A 21,450-nucleotide genomic window follows, 5' to 3' on the forward strand; every position below is an offset into this window, starting at 1 on the left:
GCACAAGAAGCTGGGAGGGGGCACAGCCAGGACAGCTGCCCTAAACTGCCCAAAGGGATATTTCATACCATATGGTGTCATATTCAATATAAAAGCTTAATATACCGTTAAACTTGTCCTTCTTTAAGAAGAAGGGAGGGATTTATGGCTGGAATTCTGTTGAAATATGTTTTTACTTAATTTCCAAGTGCTTTACCGTAAATTCTTTAAAAATTATCACTGTGAATAAATACACCAACAAATGACACTTTATTTACTTTGACCTGTTTGTGTTATTTTTTTTCACTAGTGAAACAGTTATTGTACATCTTCTATATATTTTATTTATTTCTATGGTGATCATAAACAGCAGCAGCTAGAGTCCTGTTACACACTAAATGGAAAGGCAGTGTTGCTTGTCTTCAAAGCTTTGGACTTTAAAGCATAGAAAATATGCTAAGTTATTGCTCTTTGCAAGGCGTAGACTAAGGAACAAATTGTGAATCTCACAGTTTCTACATCACTATATGTGTTAAATTATCAAGCTTGTCAAAACAAACTATTTACTGTGTGTGACTTCTGCAAGTGTTGTGACTCATAGATTCTACAAGGAAAAAAATACACTAGGATACCAGCAACTAAAGTTGAAAAAAATATCCTGGAGAGTGGGCACAAGGTCCTGGTATCCCACATCTTTACTAAGTATAATTTAGATAGAGCTTATTTCCAGGTGAGGGCCTGCTTTCCTGCCATACAAAGGCAGGAGTCTATTTTCCCCAAATGCTACCACCAAATCGAAGCAGCAGTCATTAGTTGAAAAGCAGAAATTGTCTCAGTCTTTTGATGGGCATGTGAAGAATGCTACAGAAAATGGAATTGCATTGTGTTGAAGGCAAGTCAAAAATCAAGAATCATGAACAGTTCTCCTGTTAGCACAACTGATTTTGTTTATTTTTAAACCACCCCAAAATCCAATCATGCTGTATGTACATAGACAATACACGGGATAACACATCAAATGTGGACGAGAAAGATAAAATCTATTCTGTTTTAGTTTGCTGGTGATTTTATTTTTTATTTTCATTGTACATCTGCTCAACTTGATGAAATGACTCAACCTATATGGATTCCCATGTCAACCGTCTCTCAATTCCCATGTCCACACTGTATCTCTAACAGAAGACATCCATCACATTATTTCTGGGGTGTTTGTCTGAATCCTAAAATGTGCAGCTTTTTATTTAGGTTCTCCTGGGCCTCATTTTTTTATGTAAAAATATTTAGTGCAGAACAAGTATATCGGCATGTATCTGCTTAAACTATATTTTATAGTTAGTAGGTAAGACCGGCTAATGCTCTGGGTTACTAAGGAAGTCATAAGTAGCACACACACAAACACGAAAACAGAAAATAGTCTTCCACATCATTTAGAGTGTTAATTTTCTTCACTTTTCCAGTGTCATTTATTTTGCTAAGCGCTGCTGCAATTCTTTCCACTTGTCTTATGCTCTTATTTTCTTACAAAACAGTATACTACGCTTTCTGTATAAAACATATATATAAACATTTTTATATATATATATATATATAAAACAAAGCAACAACCCCCAAAATGGACTCACACACAGGTATGTATTTGTCCTTCATTAGAAAATATATTGTGGATATATCTGTTCGTTGTCCCTGAATATCACAGCATGGACTATTAGAATGGGGTCAGGAAGAAAGAGGTCTTTTTTTTTTTCCTGATTTGTTTGAAAACATACGATTCAATTATGTAAGAAGAACAAAACCAGAGTAGTCACAGGAACAATCAGTTCCTGTTTACATATTGGCCCTATGTTGTTCTTGTTGCCATGGTGACTACTCTCTAATTCGGTTTCTAGTTCTTCATAGTTCTTCCCAGGAATTTATACATATATACTTTCTTTTTTTTTTTTTTTTTTTTCATATATGCTCTCTGCTCACAATGAGCTGGATGCAAGTTCAGGGAGAATGAAACTCTAGAAAATCTAAATGGATCCTGGGACTCTGGAAATTCTCGCCCTGCTTAACTTTTCTGGCCCTCTTTCTCAGAGATTATCACCCATTTAGAAAATTATGGATAATTCTATTTCACAAATAATTCTTAGTGGCCTTTTCTTCCAAATAATGTTTTTGGGCAATGATTTGATTTAGTTTTTCACATGCACCATTGGCATTAGATACCAGCCTCACATATTTGTATAAATATTTTTTCCAGTATAAGGCCCTCATTATCGGTACAGAGGGTTCTCTGTCCTTGGTATCTATTCTTTCAGGAGACTGATCATTTAAACTACTTCTCATTGCTGAGTGATGTGCTGGGAGAAGCACCCATGCTAGATACACCAGAAAATTTGGTGGTGGTGAGGGATGGGTTAAATTTCAGCCCAATTTATTTAGCTCACATGAATGTGTCTCATGCCTTCTTGGCCTGAAGACTTTGTAATTGAAAAACCCCAGGTATAAAAATGTTATTAAGATTGGGGGTAAAAAATGGAAAACCATATTGAATTAAAAAAACCAAAGTACTGCTTGCTGGTTTACAAAAAGTCTATAACACTGATAAAATCTTCAGAAACCAATGTATTATTTCTTTTTTTTTCCTTGTCCTTCTTTATTTTGGCTTCATTTCAACCCGGGAGTTCATATCATCTCCTTCCAGATCATACTCTTCTACTTGGCCGCTGGTCCACACCTTCATGCGGTCGGTCAGGTCGCTGCTTCTGGGAGCCAGGATGAAGTCGTAAATCAGGGCAGCGCTGGCTCCTCCAATGATCGGGCCAACCCAGAAGATCTGAAACACAGTTCGAAGCCCAGTCAATACATCAGGTACTAGTGCATTTGAAGCTGTTCTGAAAATCTTCTCTAAAGATTTTCTTCACAAAATTTACAGTGGAAATATTAAAAATACAGTCGATCACCTGAATATTTACTTAACTGCATGGCAAGAAACCAGGAATTTCTCACCGTAAGTTGGCAATAGACCCAGAGATGAATAACTGTGACTATGTTGTCAAGTTCTGATATTTAAAAATAGGTATCTACTGGTAAAACATCTCTCTTACTCAAGCTACATTTGACAGAAGGTTATAAATTCTAAAAGCAATGAGGGCATTAGATTCCATTCTCTTGTTAACTTTCAGTAACAGGTGAATTAGAAAGTAATACTTAGTGAGGACCTGATTAGGGGCTTACTTTGGTACTAGTTACTGTTTAGCTAGAGATATTACTGTAATTGTACTTGACTTATCACATAAGTCAAGCAAGGTTTGGAGAGAGAAGTAATAGAAGTATTTTAGTAGAGAGGTTGATTTTAACAGAAATAACAGATGATTTGGAGGGATTTGCATGGCCAAGAAGTTCCCGAATCTGAAAATATATTTTCTTTTATTCATCAGCATCAGCGGTTTAATAGGCTTTATAGCATATCTCTCCTTCTCTCTCTCTCTACAAAGGAAAATAATTTTTCAATGAAATTCTGAAAATACTAGCTACCCCCTAAGCTACATTACCTTAGTATCCCAATAGAGGTGTTTAATTACAAAATAATGGCAAAATTCCCTAGTGTCCTCTTTTTGTGTTTTACTCTTTAGATTAAAACAGCACCTGTATCCAAATTTTTCACAACCCATTGTACTAGCACTAAATTTCCATGAATGCCTATGCAAATGACTGCCAAGATATGAGGAGAAAAGCTGGAACAAGCTGCATTTTAAATATTCAAGAGCACAGGCTCATTTATGGCCTTTATGTTAGCCTTCCTTATTGAGCTTTACCGAAATAAGTAAATTTTCATGTAGTTCCTCATTTTAAACACATTTAACCACAGAGAATAATCTAAAATTTATAGTGTTTCCAGAGCACTTATCCATGAAAGCACATAAACAGAAACTTAACTTTAAGAAGATTAACATTTTATTAGCTTCCAAACATCAGATGATCTATTTCCATTTATAAACAACCTTAAGAACCTTCTTAAATTAGGTTTTATCAGATTAAGCACTAGCACTTTACAAAGTCCATTTAAATAATGAATACCCTGTGCAGGATTCTGTGCAATGAGGTTTTAATATTTAAAGCATTTGAAATAAATAAAAATGAAGAGAAATAACCAAAGAAAATCTACTGTATTACTTTGAACATACACACTCAGTTGAGGACTTTGTGATGTCCTCAGGCTGGTCAGGAGTAAAAGGAGATTTTTTTTTTCTTAAATGAAATAGAAATGTCAGCTCACTGACTTGGTCCTAATGATATGTGTTTAAATGTTTCTGATCTTGTAGATTATGCATATGCAGAGCCCCTTGTAAGCTAAACAAATTTATTCAACTTACCCAGTGATTTTCAAAGTTGTTGGCAATCAACGCTGAGCCAAAAGATCTGGCTGGGTTAATTCCACAACCGGTGTAGTCAATCTGGATGGTGGAAAGAGAACTAACAGTAACCCATTGATGCACATGGGACATCTTTATTACACAGGAGGGCAAGTGGGAGCCTGCAGCATGGTTCAGATGCTCACAACAGCTTCATTTATTCTACCCACTCCTAGAAAAAGGAGGAAAGACTTTTTGCCTTTCCCGTCCTACCAGGGAAACAGGTCCCATGGCAGCAACTCCTCCCAGATGTGCAACCTTATCACTTATTGCCATGTGATTCAATAAAGAAGGACCATGCATATTGCAGAAATAAGGTCATTCTCTGAAGAGCAAAGAGAAGGAAGAAAATATCATCTGCCTTCACTTGCCTATCCTGTGGTGGGATATCAATTGTGAGAGGTAAAACTTACAGCAAGAAGATGTCCCAAGGCAACAGAGAGACCAATGGCCAAGGGTGCTGATCCCGAGACATCATTCCTTCTCCGGTCTGTGGTGGCGAGGACACACAGCACCAGCTGGAAGGTAGCAATGATTTCGATACCTAGTCCTTGGCCAGCATTGATTCCCTCTGAAAGCTGCATGGAAACAAGAAGCAAAACATCACTTGATATTCCTACCTGACTTCAACCAAAGTTTCACAGGATCTGGTTTCTCAATAGGAAAACACAGACCTACACTGCCATTTCTGTCCTCAGGTTGTTTTTGCTTAACGGGGAAAAAAAAAAAAAAAAAGGGAACAGAAATCAGCTTTGAAACAGTTACTGCTAGGCATAATCAGCTTTTGCTGGTGATATAACATGGTTGCATGGTTGCTGCATCCAGCCAAAGTGAATGTTCAACCACTAGACACAAGGAGAACACAACTGGTCTCTGTGTGAGAAACAAATGAGCCAGAGATTTGCCTTCAATAGAGCTTATCCATAGAAATGAACTGTGCTGCCTTGAGACATTTATTCATTGCTTCTGTGAATGAGGATGCTGTGGTCATGTTAAACATTGTTCAACTTGTCTTTAGCAATAATTGTTAAGCAAACAGAGACAGGAGCAGAAAGGGACAAATAGACAGTAAGAAATTGCATAGCTTTGGGTAGCTTGAAAATACATTTCTCTGCTGTAAGTTCTCTGAAGTAACATTAATCTTCTCTTCATCCACCACTATTTATTTTCTGTATTTATGTATGAACTCTTCAAAACAGGGACTTCATGTGGAAATGTCCTGCAAAATGCAACCTCCATGGGCAGATTTCCACATGAATATTAAGACACCTATACTGTTATACAATTGCCTCAAAATACACCTCTAATGCTATTTGAAATACTCTGAGATATCTGTGGTGTTTATGTGGGACTGGTAGATGTGACACAAGTTCTACAGAAGGCCAAAGGTATCTAAAATGGCTCTAGATGCTGATGTTTAGCAGTGTGTCTTTAACTTGGATAGGTAAGGAACACAGTCAATGGAGATCATTTGAGAGTCAACTGAATATCTCTTGTATCTTTTTTTTTTTTTTTTGATTGACTAGATCTCATTTGACTACAAGAGTTTAGACACTTAACTAATGTGTACACTAATTTTAGGTGTTTTCGACTTGAACTGAAACCTACCCAATTTCTTTGGGAGTCAGAAAAAAAAACATCCACAATTCATGAATCCTAAAGGCCTGATGGGGCAATTATTTCAATGCCCTACTGAAGTAAAGCAGGTTCTCTAGAAAAAACTCATACTGGCAGACATAGATATTCCAGCCACATTATTAATAATGAAATCCATTTCTTATTATTGTAAATGCTGTAGAACTTATCAAAACCACAGTAATTCACAGAAATGGACGTTATATAATAGAAATGCTGTCATATTTCAGGAGTACTCTCAGAAGCTTGTGCTTAACGAGAAACCGTGGATCTAAACCATTCAATGTTATAAAAAATTTCTAATTCTTCTTCTAATTTCTATATTCAGTGCTATCGTAGTTAGACAAGACAAGCCTGTATCTGAGCTGAATAACTTGGTGTTAAGCAGAAGTAACCACTTTGCACGGATAGGATGAAACATGAGCTTGGACACATGCCAGCGAAATTGAGAATGTGAGTGACTCAGAGTAGGAAGCAAACTCTGCAAAACTTCAGCTCAAGAATAGTGCTGTCTGTAGGTTATCCCATCTGTCATAGCCTCTGTATTAAAAATTGCTAGGTCAAATGTGACAACAACATAATTAAATGTTATTATGACCTGTCCATAACAATGAGACTATGGGAAATCATGCTTTAAATCTGTTTTTGTGGTTTTACGCCCTAATATTCCCCAAACTAATACTTGAATAACCTTAAAACCTAAAAGATGTTTAGCTGAACTCTTACACTTTCTACCTGTGCTCGTCACTTTTCTTGTTTCTTCTGTGTAACAAAGCAGCACAATATCCAATTCCTAAGCACTGAAAAAATCAACTGAGTCTTCAGCCAGCATAAATCTGATTAGCTACATTAAAAAGAGTGAAAACATACTGATTTCTAAGACCTGACAATCTGAAGCATTAATATTTTTATATCTTCTTCTTCAATATGCAGGACTGATATATAAAAAGGCGATTGTATTGGCAAATAATTGAGTGGTATGCAGGTACCCAAAAGTGGACATGAAACTACATTCTCTTCTATCATAATGCAACTGTTAAACCCCAGAGAATCCATATCTGAGGACCGACGCATTGATGTTAGTGTTTGAAAAGGTCTTGGCATTTAAAACTATTAAACACTGACCTACCATTTTTCTTTCCCTTTGTTTGAAGAGCTTCTACAAAAGAAGACAATAAGAGCAAAATTATGGCTTTAAAACCTGTGATAATTCCTATCTTTAAGAGGTGGAAATCATATTCTTCCTTTCCCTCCAGGAAAATACATCCTAAAGCTGACGTGATTTGAGGTCATTCTCCCTGCTAATCAGCACTTATTGATGGGCTGTGTGGAGTTGAAGAAAACCTGGAAATATCGTAGGAAACCTTTTGCTTTCCTCTAGCACATAATTTTACGCAGCCTGCTGGGGATGTAAGGTTCCACTGTGAGAGCAAGAACTCCGGGCCATGTTCCAAAATGCTGTGAACCTTGGATGTTCTGGTTTGCTGTGGTCTGTGAATCTGCAGTATTTAAGAATAGTATCACAGACATTCTGTATTTGCCTACTTGTAGGAGCGATAGTGTCACTACAGCAGCAGTGTGGACCCTCCAGGATACAGCAACACATGGAACAGCGCAAACCTTCATCGTCCTAAACACATCCCTGCCAAAGCATAACACAGATAGTAGGAAGGTGCATTTCCTAGTATCAAGCTAAAATGTACATATATATGTGTGTGTGTATAGTTATATTAATATTATCCTTGGTCACAGTGGATTTGCAAACATTACCCAGGTAACAATGCAATATGAAACATTTTACACCTTTTGAACCTGCTGGTTTAAGCTCTTGACAGAACCAGGTAGGCATAATCAACATGAGTTAGTTACTCTTTCATTGTATTTTCCATATGTTATTAAGTTTTTTTTCAGGAAAGCTTGAATTTTTGTAGAATACCCACATCCAGAAGCTTCAGGCTTTCTAAAGCTTAATCGGAATCTAGTAGGAAGCATTACTGCACATTACAGACGCCTGACTACTGAGACTGTCAATAAAAGCAAGGCAAAAATCAACCACTAGCTTTAGTATCTAGCATTCTGCTACTGAGAATATCCAGAATATAAGATGTCCAGATCTCTGGTTCTTAAATAGATGGCATAATGTCTTCAAACATAAGACACAGTCACCTCTACTGTAGTGTTGGGTTGAAGGGGTCATTTCCAGTGACCTGTACCCACACTGCAATGACTTTATTCCCTGAAATTGCAGGATGCTTACCAGTGGTCACAAGAAGATATGTGAGCAGGGTATGTGGGCTGACACTTTGTTTGCTCTTGATGTATCTGCGGGGAAATCTCTAACTGCTGTTCAATCCAACAACTCTCACATGTTCGGCATTTTAGATGATGTTCATTAAGGCAACAGAAAAAATGTCACAGGGCAAGGAACTGCACAGTTATTCCCTGAGCTTTTCATACTTCAGGCTTTTGAGGCTTGAAGAGTGAATTCAGTGTTTTAAGGAACCAAATATTCTCTAAATGATTAAAATGAAACACACGAGCCCACATTCATCTCCAATAGAGTTTTCCACACCATAGGAGTCAATCCAGACATTTTTCTTTGCATGAATTGTTGCACTAGATTTCATTTCTAAGTCAATGTTTTGACAGTAGAAGCACCAGAAACATACCTAAGAAATGGGTTACCTGAGAGTTATCACATATATCTGATCAGCTGAATCAATCTTGGTTGCCTTAACCTGCATTGAGTAATTCTCTTTTGACTGTAATAACACCCAGATGACAAGCAGAAGCCTAAATATGCTTCTGTGAGCTGAATTCTACAACTAATATTTTTACCTGAGTTCACTGTGCATCTGAACAAGTTTCTGGGATAAAAATCCACTGAAATTCAGTAAATTTATAGAAATCGCATCTCACTCAGAAAACTCCTGAGCTGTAAGCAGTTGCAAGCTAAGGAAGCACTTGGGTCATGCTGAACTCCTCTGCTTTACATCACTGGGCATAGGGACAACACCTATCTCCCATTCAAACATTAGTTTTACCTGGTAATGCTACTGCTGCTCCTGAGCAACCTGGTTTGAACTCGGTACTGACTCTACTTTGAGCAAGAGGTTAGACTAGAGGCCTCCTGAGGTCCCTTCCAACGTGAATCATCATATGAGGCGTTGGTTCTTTGGAAAGGTTTTTCCAGTGGGAAAGTCTGTGACAGAGTTGCCTGAATGCTGCCATGTCTCAGCAGACCTAATGTCAAAAAACAGCTGGTGACATATGCAGATAGTGGAGCCACGGGTGGTGGATCCATCATTGTGAAGGCTCTACATAGATATAATCCATATTGGTGAGTAAGCCAAGAAACCTGTACAAATGAGGACCATTAAACCGAAGAGTGAAATTAATAGAAAATCATTATCTAGTCATGACCATGAGAGTAAGTACTTGAGATGGGCACCTGCTCTTTGGTCTTTGGACCAGTGACATTGCTTCCATTTCTCCACAACATCAGCCAGGAGATTGGAACTACAGAAGCTTGTTTCTCAGGGGTGTCCTTAACTGTTCAGCTGACTGACTTCCACAGCTTCAAGCAATAATGTGGGCAAATTACTGATACTCTTTCTTTTTTTTTTTTTTTTTTTTTTTTTTAGAGCAGGATATTTATTGGTTGTCTGCCTTCAGAAGAGGAATGGGGACAGGAAATTAAACTGGCCCAAGGTAAACCTAAATCTGTACTTCTCCAGTGGCTTCATATTTTTCTCATTAGGAGAAAAAAGTATATCAAGTTCAAACCTGTTTCCTGTTATATGGATGAGACAGTTTGTTATGCAAGGTGGTTTCATCACATGGTGCTATGCTCCATCTCATCAAACAAACCTTTAGCCATGGATTGTATCTTCTAGAATCCAGCTTACTTTCATATAACAGGGATTAGTTTGTCATTGTTCTTGAAAAATGAGCGGCCTCTACAAATATAGAAGTCTATTTTCCAGTAAGAGAATGTCAATTTTCTCCGTTCTTATGAAACACGTCACTACAAGCCATGCAGGCTGATGGTTTTTTAGAGAAAGAAAAGTTAAGCCACAGCAATTTAGTGACACATATAACAGCACTGATGTCTGGGACTTCTCTCCTTTGCATATTCCAGCCATCCCCTAGGTAGAGCAGCTTTTGCAGAGCCCCAGCAAGACCATGGCTGGAATATAATGAGAAGCATGTTGTGGACCAACTATAAAAGTATTGCCTTTTATTAAAGCCTTGGGAGAAGAACTATGTTCTCCTGTCCACAAAAACTGTAGCATTTTAAGGACCTGTGCTGCAATAAACAATATCTTCATGTCATACAGACCTCTTTTCTTATGCGTTGAGGCTCTTAGGGACATGGTATAGTGCCAGATTTAGGTTATGGTTGGACTCGATCTTAAGGGTCTCTTACAGTCAAAATTATTTCATGATTTTATGAATTCAAATATACAGCTAAATTTTGCACCAGGACTGCTGTTTTCAGCATTCTAGATTATTAGCTTATCTCTGCCATGGCAGACATTTTTTTCTTAAAGGAAGAGTTTCAGCATTTTATTCAAGCAAATTTAAATTATTTTCCCCACTTATTTCACTGACTGACTATTCAGAAAAAGGTCATCTCATGGTCTTACTGCATTTTCTTCCTCTAGCTTAAACTTCCCATCTTTGATTTTCCTAATTTTTTTAAAAAAGGAAAACTCTTCACATTAGTTTAAATGTTTCATGTCCTTTTCTTCATCCCTACACTGGAAATACCAATTACGCTGCTTTATACCAACTATCATTTAAGTGTTTAGCTGAGCAAAGTTCTTTAATGCAATCTTCTTCAAATGTAATCTCAGAAATTAATCTTCTGACTTCCCTTAGAATCATCTTCCACTCTCCTGCCTGTCATTTTGTCTGACTCTTCTCATTCTTTCATGTCATAAAAACAGCTCGATAACTTCCATCTTGATAACATACCTTTCTTCTGCTGGAAGTCTTTTCCAGATCTCCGTAGCTATGACACTTCCTTTAACTCACAGTTAAAATTTATTCAGTGACTTTATCCCCAGCTATTTAACTACAGTTGTTCTCTCCTTGCTATTTAACAGCGTCTGTGTTTCTATATTCATTATTTGAGTGTTAGAGATTCAGAGAGTAAAATAGTCCCATTTCTTTAGTAAGTAGAGACAGGCAAAGATCTAAAGAGTTTCGCTTAAAAATATATGACTGGAGCACTCCAAAGAAGCTGCTTATGAGGCAAAGAATTAGCTTTGGATTGTATCCTATATCAACAATAGAAGCATTCAGCAGAACCTAGGGACAAAACATATTGTCCTCTGCTAGATTATCCTTCCTATAAATACAGCCTTAAGAGCTCTAAAGGGGACTCATTCAATTCCCAAGGCACAAATCATATTTTCCATTCTCTGGACAGCAGACACCCTCCAGGAACAGGACTAACCTCTCTCCTCCCACCCTGTCTTCAGGCTGATGAGAAACCAGCCAGGGCCTTATGTTGCAGCAGCTTGGGATGCCATAAAGAGAAAAGTGATGGTTTCATTTATATTAAACTAGAGCACAGAAAGTTTACATGTGAGGCCAGTGACAGACAGTAAAGTAAATTACTCTATAGGCCTTCCATTTAGCACAGCCAGTTAGAGATAGACCATTTGTCTCATTTACACTTTTGCTTTTTGATGTGCCTGTGGGAAAGTTGCTTTGTGGAAACTTTTTTTTTTTTTTTTCAATCTTGCTGCTGAGAAATAAACAACTTCTATTCAGAGGATGAGGAATAGTGGGCTGTTTTTTTTTTTTTTCTTCACCCAGCAAACCCCATGTAAATAGTTCATTTTCCATAACACCTCCAAAGCACTCATTTATACCACAGGGCTATTTCTGACTCTGTATTGTCAGCCCAGAAGGAGATGGTCTTTCAATGGGGAATTTTTGGCATATGTGAATTTCAAGCCTAATTGAATCTTCCTATCTATGTTTTCTCTGGAATAACTAGCTGGATTTGTAGAAACCTCAAAGTATGGTTGCTGGCAATTGTGCTGAAACGATATTCATTTTATACTTCTAGACCAACACTCCAGCAAACCTGTGAAGTTTTCAAGCTTTCCAAGTCTGAGGTAGTTCACAAAGTCAGCCTTGTGCACAATATTGAAGATTTGGCATTTCCATGGAGAGAGAAAAGCAGATCTTTGAAGAATTAGGGGAACAACTCCAACTCCTTCAATTCTCCACCTTGTTCATCAAGCAAGAAGTCTTATCAAAGGAAGGAAAAGGTGCCAAACTAGACTTTATTAATTCTCCAGTCCAAATGCAGTCATGATTAACTTCTGGAGCAGTGTGTTTATCTGTAAGGAAATGTGTGCCACAGTTCTGCTTTGAAAGCTTCATTGGCTTCACTTGGCACAGAATTAGTGTCAAGGGCCTGGAGAAGTTTGTTTTTCTGTGGTGCTTCTCAGCGATTCCTGGAGAGGGGATGCACAGGGCTCTACCAGGAAAGTACACAGAGGATTTCTTTGCCCCTTTCTAGTCCTCAAATGCCAAAAGAGAAAGCCCCTGCAGAGATTTCAGAACTCATCTTTGCCCTCCTGCTGTTTATAGAGTTTCCTCCAGGATGCCTGTCAAGTCCTGTAGATTTGATTTAGCAGGTTAATGCTGTGCCTTAGCCTCAGATCTCATTGACTTCAGTGGAGTTGCAGCACTTAAACACCAGCATTAGCTTCGGCTCTGGATGCCAGAAAGAGCAGTGCTTTCCCATTAGGTTGCACATTAATAAATACACAAACCACATGTTACTCCCAGCTGGCTCAGAAAAACCTCCAGGAGGCATCTACTTGCTCCATGACATTGGTATCAATATTAATCTGGAGGTACTAAGGATCAAAGCCACAGACAGTGATATTTCTTTGTGCCAGGTACCGCGCCAGCCCACAACGAAAATGGTGCCTCTGCCTCCACATACTTAGAATAAAGAGACAACAGTTTAAAGACAGGGAAATACAGCAACTTGGAAATGTAAACACGTAGCATACGTGTATTTTGCTACCTATGAAGTTGAGCACAAGCACAACAGTTTGATCTGGTTTCCATAACTCTGGAATGGAGAATTTTCTAAGAATGAAGATTTCTTTGACATTTTCAATTGGGATACCAGATAAAGATCTCTCTGTTATTGAATTCTCTCAATTAAGCCAGAGAATGGACAAATAAGCAAAAATGTACTACTGCTCTAAAGAAAACAGGCAGTTTCCTCTTGAGGCAAACAGGAAATTTTTCAAGGGCTATTTTGTCTTCCTTTGGTACTTATGATGTGGTTTAGTATCCTTGCTTTAAAAATGCTTCACTTAAAGGTAGATATATACAGTCCAGATAGTGATATTTTTTTAGGATTCCCTGATTAAAGAAATGCTATTCTTGCTTCACCTGAAGGTTCCAAAAATATGCTGAAGTACATGATCCCTGCTACAATATCTTATATGTTGTTTTTACTATTGCATCAATCTGACCAGAAGAGATCTATAATATTCATTCTCATGTTTACTGTGGAAATTTCCATTTGTTCTCAGATTGTTGCTCTTGCCATGCCAGATCTTGATTTAGAATCAACACCCACTAATAGATATTTTATTTTAAATGCCTAGTTAATTTAAATTAGGTAATGAAACTTGGGTTTACCTTATCTGAAGAATTTTTCTGTCTCTCAGTCTATCTGTCTCTGGTGTGTGAGTGTATGTGTGGAGGTGTGAAGATACATATGCACGAAATATCCAGATACATATGTCTTAATACAGAGAATGCTAAGGAAGGAAAATAATTTTAACTGTTTATTCACCTGGCAGGAATGGTGGTGGCAAAATTAATTTCCTTGTTTCATACTTAATCCTACTTAGTTTGACAGCTGATCAAACACAGAAAAAAAATTGTTCACCAAAAAATCCCAGCATTACTCCATTTGAATTACAATATTAACCAATCTACCAAATGTATGATGTTTTCCAATTTACCAAATTAATAATGTTTTTAGGTCTATTGCAACTCATTATTTTACAACCCTCTGTACACCCCTTTCTATCGTTTCTATTTGAAGAGGACCTTTATTCTGGGGCTTGCAGAGCATTTTTCAGACAATGCACTAGTCGTCCTTGGATCTTCAGGACATGGACACAGTCCATGGAATAAAACTCCCTTGAATCCTCCTGTTCTAGCACCAAAAGACTTCTGTGCAGGTGGACAATCACTGAGGGCCTCGCCTTGTGCCAGAAATGTCCATGTTGCATCCCCGCCTGCTCCCTGCCAAAACATCAGGGTATGGCTATATTATTATAGAAACACTAAGCAAATCGTCACGGAAATGGAAGTAAGAAATAACTTCTGAGCCCTGAGATAAGAATTAGATCTACAAGCCCAGTTCTCCCCAAATGTTCTGGAGGATGGGCAATAACCGTCAGGTTTACATCTCAGCCCAGATGTTTCTGCTGTCACTGTGTGAACACATTAGAAAATGGCCAAGACTATGGCCAGTTTTGAGCAGGTGCCTTTCCTGTGTTCCACCTCCCCGGCCTCGTGCAATTCAATACAATGCTGGCATGCCATAAAAGACTGTTGCTGCAAAATTGAAATTGAATAATGAGCTATTGTTGTGGTGCTCTTTGTTAAGAAATAAAAATCCCGGAATAATCTCATGTACAGGAACCATTTCGCTCACTCTAAAAATGCAGAGACTTCTGGTCCCTTGTAGAAGGTCAAGTCCTTAAGCACACAGATGTCCCAGCACAGGCAAGGGTGGCAGGAGAATTCTACATTGGATGGAAAACAGGGAGGGCAGAGGGACAAGGAGAACGAAACTCATTGTATCGAAACTTGAGAAGGGTGCAGTATATAATCTGCACGAGGAAAAGTCATCCAAGGATCTTTAATAAGTGCTGGAGGTCAGGAGCTCAGCTGCATGTCTCGTCCATCCAGCGGCACCTCTGGAGCTGCAATTTTCCATACTGACTCAGAGGAAAAGCAACATCACTTACTCAGTTGTCCACTCACACTGTCAAGCTCTCAGTTTATTTTGGAAGTTCTTCCAACGCAACCCAGCTTTGTTTAATTTGAGGTTGAAGGAGAACAGACTCATAGGGTGCGGGCACAAAGAGAGAGGGAAACACAAGGTAAACACTGAGTCATCAAGGCCAACCATGCAAGTCCCGGTCCCCATGGTCAGAGGGCCACCACTGGTACCCTGGTTTGGACACAATGTAGGGAGCCTGGTGATTCTTGTCCATGATTCCCTCTGACGCAACTTTCGAGAAGACAGAAATATTCAGCAATATCAGGATTAAAAAAAAAAAAATCATTTATGACCCACACACACCATTAAAAACTAAATGTCAAGTCTCAACTATATGAAAGGGAACTCCCAGTGAGGGACAATTTTATGTTTGCACTAGAGGTCTCTGTGCCTTGGAAATTTATCATAAGAAAAGTCAGCAGCACTGAAGCCCCACAGGTAAGATGGTACATCTGCAGAGGCTAAGTATCTGCACACTGTATGCTCCATCCTATGCTCCAGTGTCCTGGAAACGAGAGATTGTCCAGCTTTCAGTTTTCCCAAGTAACAGAACAAAGCTAGAGCTGGGTGACACATAAAAAGCAGAGAAAAAAAAAAATAATAATAAAAAAAAGCCATCTCCAGCATCGAAGTTCAAAGCTTCTCCGCTGCTGCTGGACCAGAGTCCTGCTAAGTGGGATAACTTATAGAAAGGGGACTAATTCTTTAGTGTGACTTCGTTGAGGGTGGAAGGTATCTCAAAGTAGCAGATATTGCCTTGGGATGAAGAATTGGGACAGAAAAGGGCTCCTTTCTCCATGTCTTGGAGAAAGAATTTGGAGTTGGCTGCTGTGTGTTTATCACCAGAGGGCATCGCATCCTTATGTGCAGCAGTTCTGCCACAGCTGATTCAGCTTTGGGGACACCGTCCTGAGCAGTAGTGGCAGAGACACAGCCGAGAGCACTGGAAATCCAAAGGGTGTTCCAGAAACAGGTGACTTTTTGTGCTCCGGGATTGGCATCTATATGACTGTTCACCTGCCTTAAGAAAACACTCCAGACCTCTGAATCCACCAACCACAGACCTCTTCTGGCTTTTCTAGAAAGTTCTTCAGTTGCACAAACAACATTTTTCAGTGTACTGACTTTTTTTTTTTTTTAAACCAAGTCCTTATATTTGTTATTCTCAGTTGTTTTTCTTTTCACTTTACCTGCCTTGAGCAACAGTATCTTCAGGTCTGTTTTCCTTGCCTATAATTTTTGATCCACTTCTAACTTTAAAAAAAATATTTGTTTTATAACCTTCAAGGCAGAGTTTTCAAATAGTTTTTAGATTGTAGCCTCAAGACTTAGGAGGCACATTTCCTGGCACTCTGCTCACGTATGCTAATATACGGAAATTATGAAATCGTAAAGCAGTGTCTGCATTTTTCACAAATTCTGATTATTTTCATTTTAAAAAAATACACAAACCAAAACAAAAACAATAACATAACACAAAAAAACTGAGCTAAATAATTTTTTTCAGCATGTTTTTAAAAGCTGGATGAAAGTTCTCAAGGTAATCATTGCTGAACTACAAATATTGTATTACCTTAGAGTACAGAAGTCTCCTCTCACCCGCCTTTCCTGCCCGAGCTCTTTGCTGGTCATTAACTGCCCATGATGAATAGTTTCTTCCATTATCCAAACTACAGATCTGTCCTCACTAGACAATAGTCAGATATGCTGGCAGATGAGTGCATTTTGGATTAGGTATTCTCTATTCTTATAGTTTTACCCAATGAAAATTTGCAACATGTAGTAATCCAGTTGCCAAAAAAAGATACAAGATGATGTAAGGAAAAATATTTAAATTTTAGAACAAACACACTGCATGCTCCTCTTTCAGCTTTTCCAATTCTCAAAGTTTTGACTGTGGCACCCACTCCAGTACTAAAATACACGGGAAGTTAAGCACCTTAAAAGGATTTGGTAATCTAAATGCTTCTCTGAATATTGTCCAGAATGTCTTACTCAGAACCAGTCGAAATAACTAAAAATATTTCCATTGACTTCAGTAAAGTTTGGATCAAACTCATCACATGTGACTGTTTTACTTGTCTTGGTATAAAACAGACCTTAATATTGAACATGTTAAAGGAGCATCCTGCTTTTTCTTTCTCCCTTCCTTCTCTTCAGCCTTGCACCTTCCATGGCTGTTTTTTGTGCTCCATTTTCTTATGTTTCCCTTTTTCCCTTTGGGCAACAAAAAAGGGACAGATTCATCCCACTTCTTTTTGGGTGCTTAATAGATGTACCGAACCTGAAACGTCATTGTGCCAAAATAGAGCTGGCTCTCTCCGGAGGACAATGCAATGGATCTAAAGGCTGAAGTACCTCTCAGTGTCTCTCCTTCTCTGAACTAGAGAGGAACCTATGGTCCCTCCGTGAGAGACCTACAGCTGGGCAGGATAAATCTAAGTTCAGGCATTCAACCCCATCCGGTATCCACTGGGGACACTGGATAGCCACTGACTTCGTTAAACTGCCCCCACCACATTTTTCCTGTAAAAAACAGCCCTCCAAGAGCACGAGGGGGGCAGAACAGAGGACACAGTCATGCACGTCCAAGCCTTCTTCCCACCCTCGTCAAACAAACAGCACTCCCTTTCTTTCTCTTCTTTCTCTCCATAGTGAATCTACACCTCATTTTCCACAGGGAGGGCAGGAAGAACAAAGCAGCTGGCAGGGATTCCAGCTCTGTCTCTCCCCTCCTTCTCCTCAGGTTAAAAATCAAAGGCATAAAAGCAAAACTCTGTGGTTTCTGCTTATCATCTGTTTGCTGAAGGAGCCAGCATGCTTGCGGTGCTGGGCCGTGGTTTCAGGATATGCCCCATTGTGATCAACTCTGCACAAGGACAGACCTTGTGCCACCTCCCCTGCACTGGGGTCAGACCCAGCTCCCCCCTCAACCCTCCCCAGATAGTCCCAGCTTCTCAGTGGGAAATGAATGGATTTGCTTTCCTCACTAGTTCTTTCTTGCAAGGGAGAAGAACAGCTGCTGCCTTCCCCATCCCTTGGGAGGTCTCCCCACTGTTCCTCTAGCCAAAACATTTATAACTGGATGAGAAAGAGAAAATAAAAAAAATCAAAATTTTGAGTATTTGACAATGAAAAGAACGGAGACTTGGGCTTTTCCCAGTGTTTAGGAACGATTTTATCCATTAATTTGTGCAGAGAAAGTGTTGCCAGATTTGTAAAACTGGCATGATGGAGACTTGCACTATCTGTTTTTGCCTACAGTGTATTCGATGGCCTTGAAAATGGTGGTTTTGATTATATTCCAGAGAGCTTCCTGAAGGGGAAACAAGGCTTCCACCCTAACATGCAATTTTTGAGATTCATGAAGTGGTCTCCTAAGCTTACTAAAACCAGTGACCCTATTGACCTTTCCTAATTTTCCTGATCTTTCCATCTGTGCCCATAGGCAATTCTCTTCTCAGACGTCCTTGTGCAGAGCTCTGAATTATATCTTTGTAGCTTGGAGAGTTACTGGTTGAGGAGCAAGTAGATTCTGGGGTGATCATTTACACCCCCTTTATAAATGGACAATTTCAGGGGTTTTGGATAAAGGAAGGAGCCAGCTGTAAGCATTTTGTGGCCAGCAAAAGGGGAAAACCAAACAGAAGTGCTACTTAAACCAGACCTCCCAAGTTTAATGGCAGTTGGACCTCTCGAGGAAACCACTTGGGCGGATACCCTGTCCCATGTGGTTGAGCAATTCCCTCTGCCAGTGGTTTCAGAGGAAAAGATCACATATTACACACACAGCCAGAGCCTTCTGGAGTTAATAAAATGATTCACTCTTCTTCCCCAAAATATTTTGGATTCACCTATCAAAATTTCCAAAACGGTGGCATGATGGAACACCTGTGGTCACGAGGCTCAAGCTGGGTAAGTGGTCAACCCGCAGAGTGACACAAGGGTGAATGATTTTAAGATGCTCAGGAATCACTTTATTAATATCGGATTTTATTGTGTTTTCAAAAACTGTCTAATTTTTTTGAATTAACCATAACATCACAGCATGCAAAAGCATTAGTTTATTTGCTAATTTAATTTTTTTGCTCCTTACTTCCCCTTTTGCCTAAATGATTTCTGAAGAGATGTTGCAGCTTTATGTCCCAAATACCCCTGCAATTTCAAATGGGCATAAAATTTCAAAAAGTCTCAAGTTTTGAACTGCAGCCAGAAATATTCTGTAAGAAAGGGACAATAGGAAAAATGTGAAATACTTGTTTTTAACAGAATCTGGTGAAATAAGTGTCTAGAAGGGAATTTCCATTTATAGTACTCTGTGTACTGCTGTGGCTGTAGGACTGCCTCTGACAGTGGGATGATTTCACATTTAAAAGTGTATCTATCATTTTTTTCTCCTGTTTTGGTACAATAACACAGTAAAATGTCAACATTTGGAGGAGGAGGAGCTGCAGCCAGGCAGTTTTTATGAAGTGTGATGGTCAATAGCTGTGAGCACCTGGCTGGGATGGGGCTGAAAACTGCACCCCTGTGTAATGCAGCTGCCTGACAACTTTCTCCAGTCTACACGTGAGAATTCAGGAGTTTTCCTATTTTTGCACAGCAAAAGGAGGAACACACTGAAAGTGCAGCTGGGATTCTGCATCAGGCAGGATCTGAGCACTCTGCCTAATGCAACAGGTAGTGCTCACACTTTTGGTGGTAAGGTTTCTCTAGCTACACATCTCTCACTCTTCCCATAGGTTTTCATTGCAGTCATCATTAGGTTACACAAACCATTAATTACATATTTAATCACATAGAACAACATTGTTATATGCACATTAATCATCACATTACCTGAGACCTTCAGAACCATTCAAACACGCAACTACCAGTGATGTCAATGTTAATTTGGTGTCAGAAGGCAACTTTCAGCAACTTGGATGTACAAAATTGAACATAAGCAAAACTGGTCATAGAATGTCCTTGGTTGGAAGGGACCCATAAGGATCATCGAGTCCAACTCCTGTCCCTGCACAGGACAACCCCACAGGTCGCACCGTGTGTCTGAGGACGTTGTCCAGTCTCTTCTTGAACACTGTCAGGTCGGGGCCGTGACACCTCCCTGGGGAGCCTGTTCCAGTGCCCCACCATGACCACAATGTCCTAAAGCTCTGGAAAGGGAATGGGGAGGAAGGACAGTCCCTGTGACACAGACCCAGCCTGGCAATCAGTCAGGACTGGATCCCCTGCTACAGTAAGCATTTGGCTGCCTGAGGTCGCCAGCATCACCACCACCACCACCCACCCGACACACACACATAGGTTACAGGTGTTACATTTCTACTTTTAAAAAAAAAAGAAGGAAAAAAAAAAAAAAAAAAAAAAAGAAGGAGGAATTAGGAGTTTCTACTTACAGAGTTGAGCCCCAGGAGGTTGTTTGGGAGAGAAGAGGTGACTCCTGACAGAATAGCTGTGGCCACCACTGCCCCCAGGCACTGGGCAATGATGTACATGAGCGCTTTGAAGATGCTGATCTGGCAGCTCAGCAGGAGGCCCAGGGTGACAGCCGGGTTCAGGTGTGCACCGCTGATGTGGCCCACGCTTTGTGCCATGGTAGCGATGGATAACCCAAAAGCCAGCGAAACCTTCACGTTGTCCTGAGACCTTGTGGATGTTTTGTTGCCCACCACTGGGAAGCTAAAACCCAGAGCCGAGCCAATGCTGATAAAAATAAAAAGGCTCATGGCAAGAAACTCAGCCACCACTGCCCTCCAGAAGATTTTCTTTTTGAATTCACTAGCCATCTTTCCTCTCTCTCTCTCTCCCCTCCTCACTTTCCCTTCTCCCTCTCTCCCTTCCCTTGCCTGATATTTTTCCTTTGAGGTCTGTACAGAAATCTAGAGAAAAAATACAGTCCCTGGATTATTTATAGGGTTTTGGGTGGTCTGTAGGAGGGAAGGGGTGTTGCACAAAAGGAGGAAAGAACGTCTACATAGATGCTGACTGCTAGATTGATGTAAGGCACTGTATGCCTGCCAAAGTTTTTTCTTCCTTTTTTTTTTTTTTTCCCCTCCCTTAATAGCGTTCGATCTCCGCTGCTGTTTTTAAGAGGCTTTTCAAGATTCTTCGAAAAGTCTTTAGGAGTGCCTCAGGAATTTTACCCTCACTTCTTTAACTGCTGTATCATCACTGAGCACAGGGTTTGGAATGAAAACTTTTTACGGGATTTCTGTCTCGAGCTGGACTGAAACAAAAAAAGCAAAGTTATCTGTGCAGGCTGGTAAGTTATTCACACTCAGCTTCACCGGTGGCACATAACATCCGAAAGTAGTAAATAAACGTGACAACTAAACCCACACTCTAGAGACTTAAGTAGCACTGTTT

At 39.5% G+C, this 21,450-nt stretch overlaps 1 protein-coding gene across 1 annotated transcript; it reads right to left on the minus strand.

Moving 5' to 3' along the window:
- Positions 1-900: 900 nt before the first annotated feature.
- AQP1 (aquaporin 1 (Colton blood group)) lies at positions 901-20,969 on the minus strand. The gene is made up of 4 exons (XM_065627728.1): positions 20,481-20,969; positions 4,790-4,954; positions 4,338-4,418; positions 901-2,797 (listed from the first exon to the last, which is right to left on the minus strand). Exons 1-4 carry the CDS (start codon positions 20,868-20,870, stop codon positions 2,618-2,620), a joined length of 816 nt encoding a protein of 271 aa, XP_065483800.1. The 5' UTR covers positions 20,871-20,969; the 3' UTR covers positions 901-2,617.
- Between the last annotated feature and the right edge of the window lie 481 nt (positions 20,970-21,450).

This window comes from Caloenas nicobarica, chromosome 2 (assembly GCF_036013445.1).
Source record: "Caloenas nicobarica isolate bCalNic1 chromosome 2, bCalNic1.hap1, whole genome shotgun sequence".
NCBI lineage: Eukaryota > Metazoa > Chordata > Aves > Columbiformes > Columbidae > Caloenas > Caloenas nicobarica.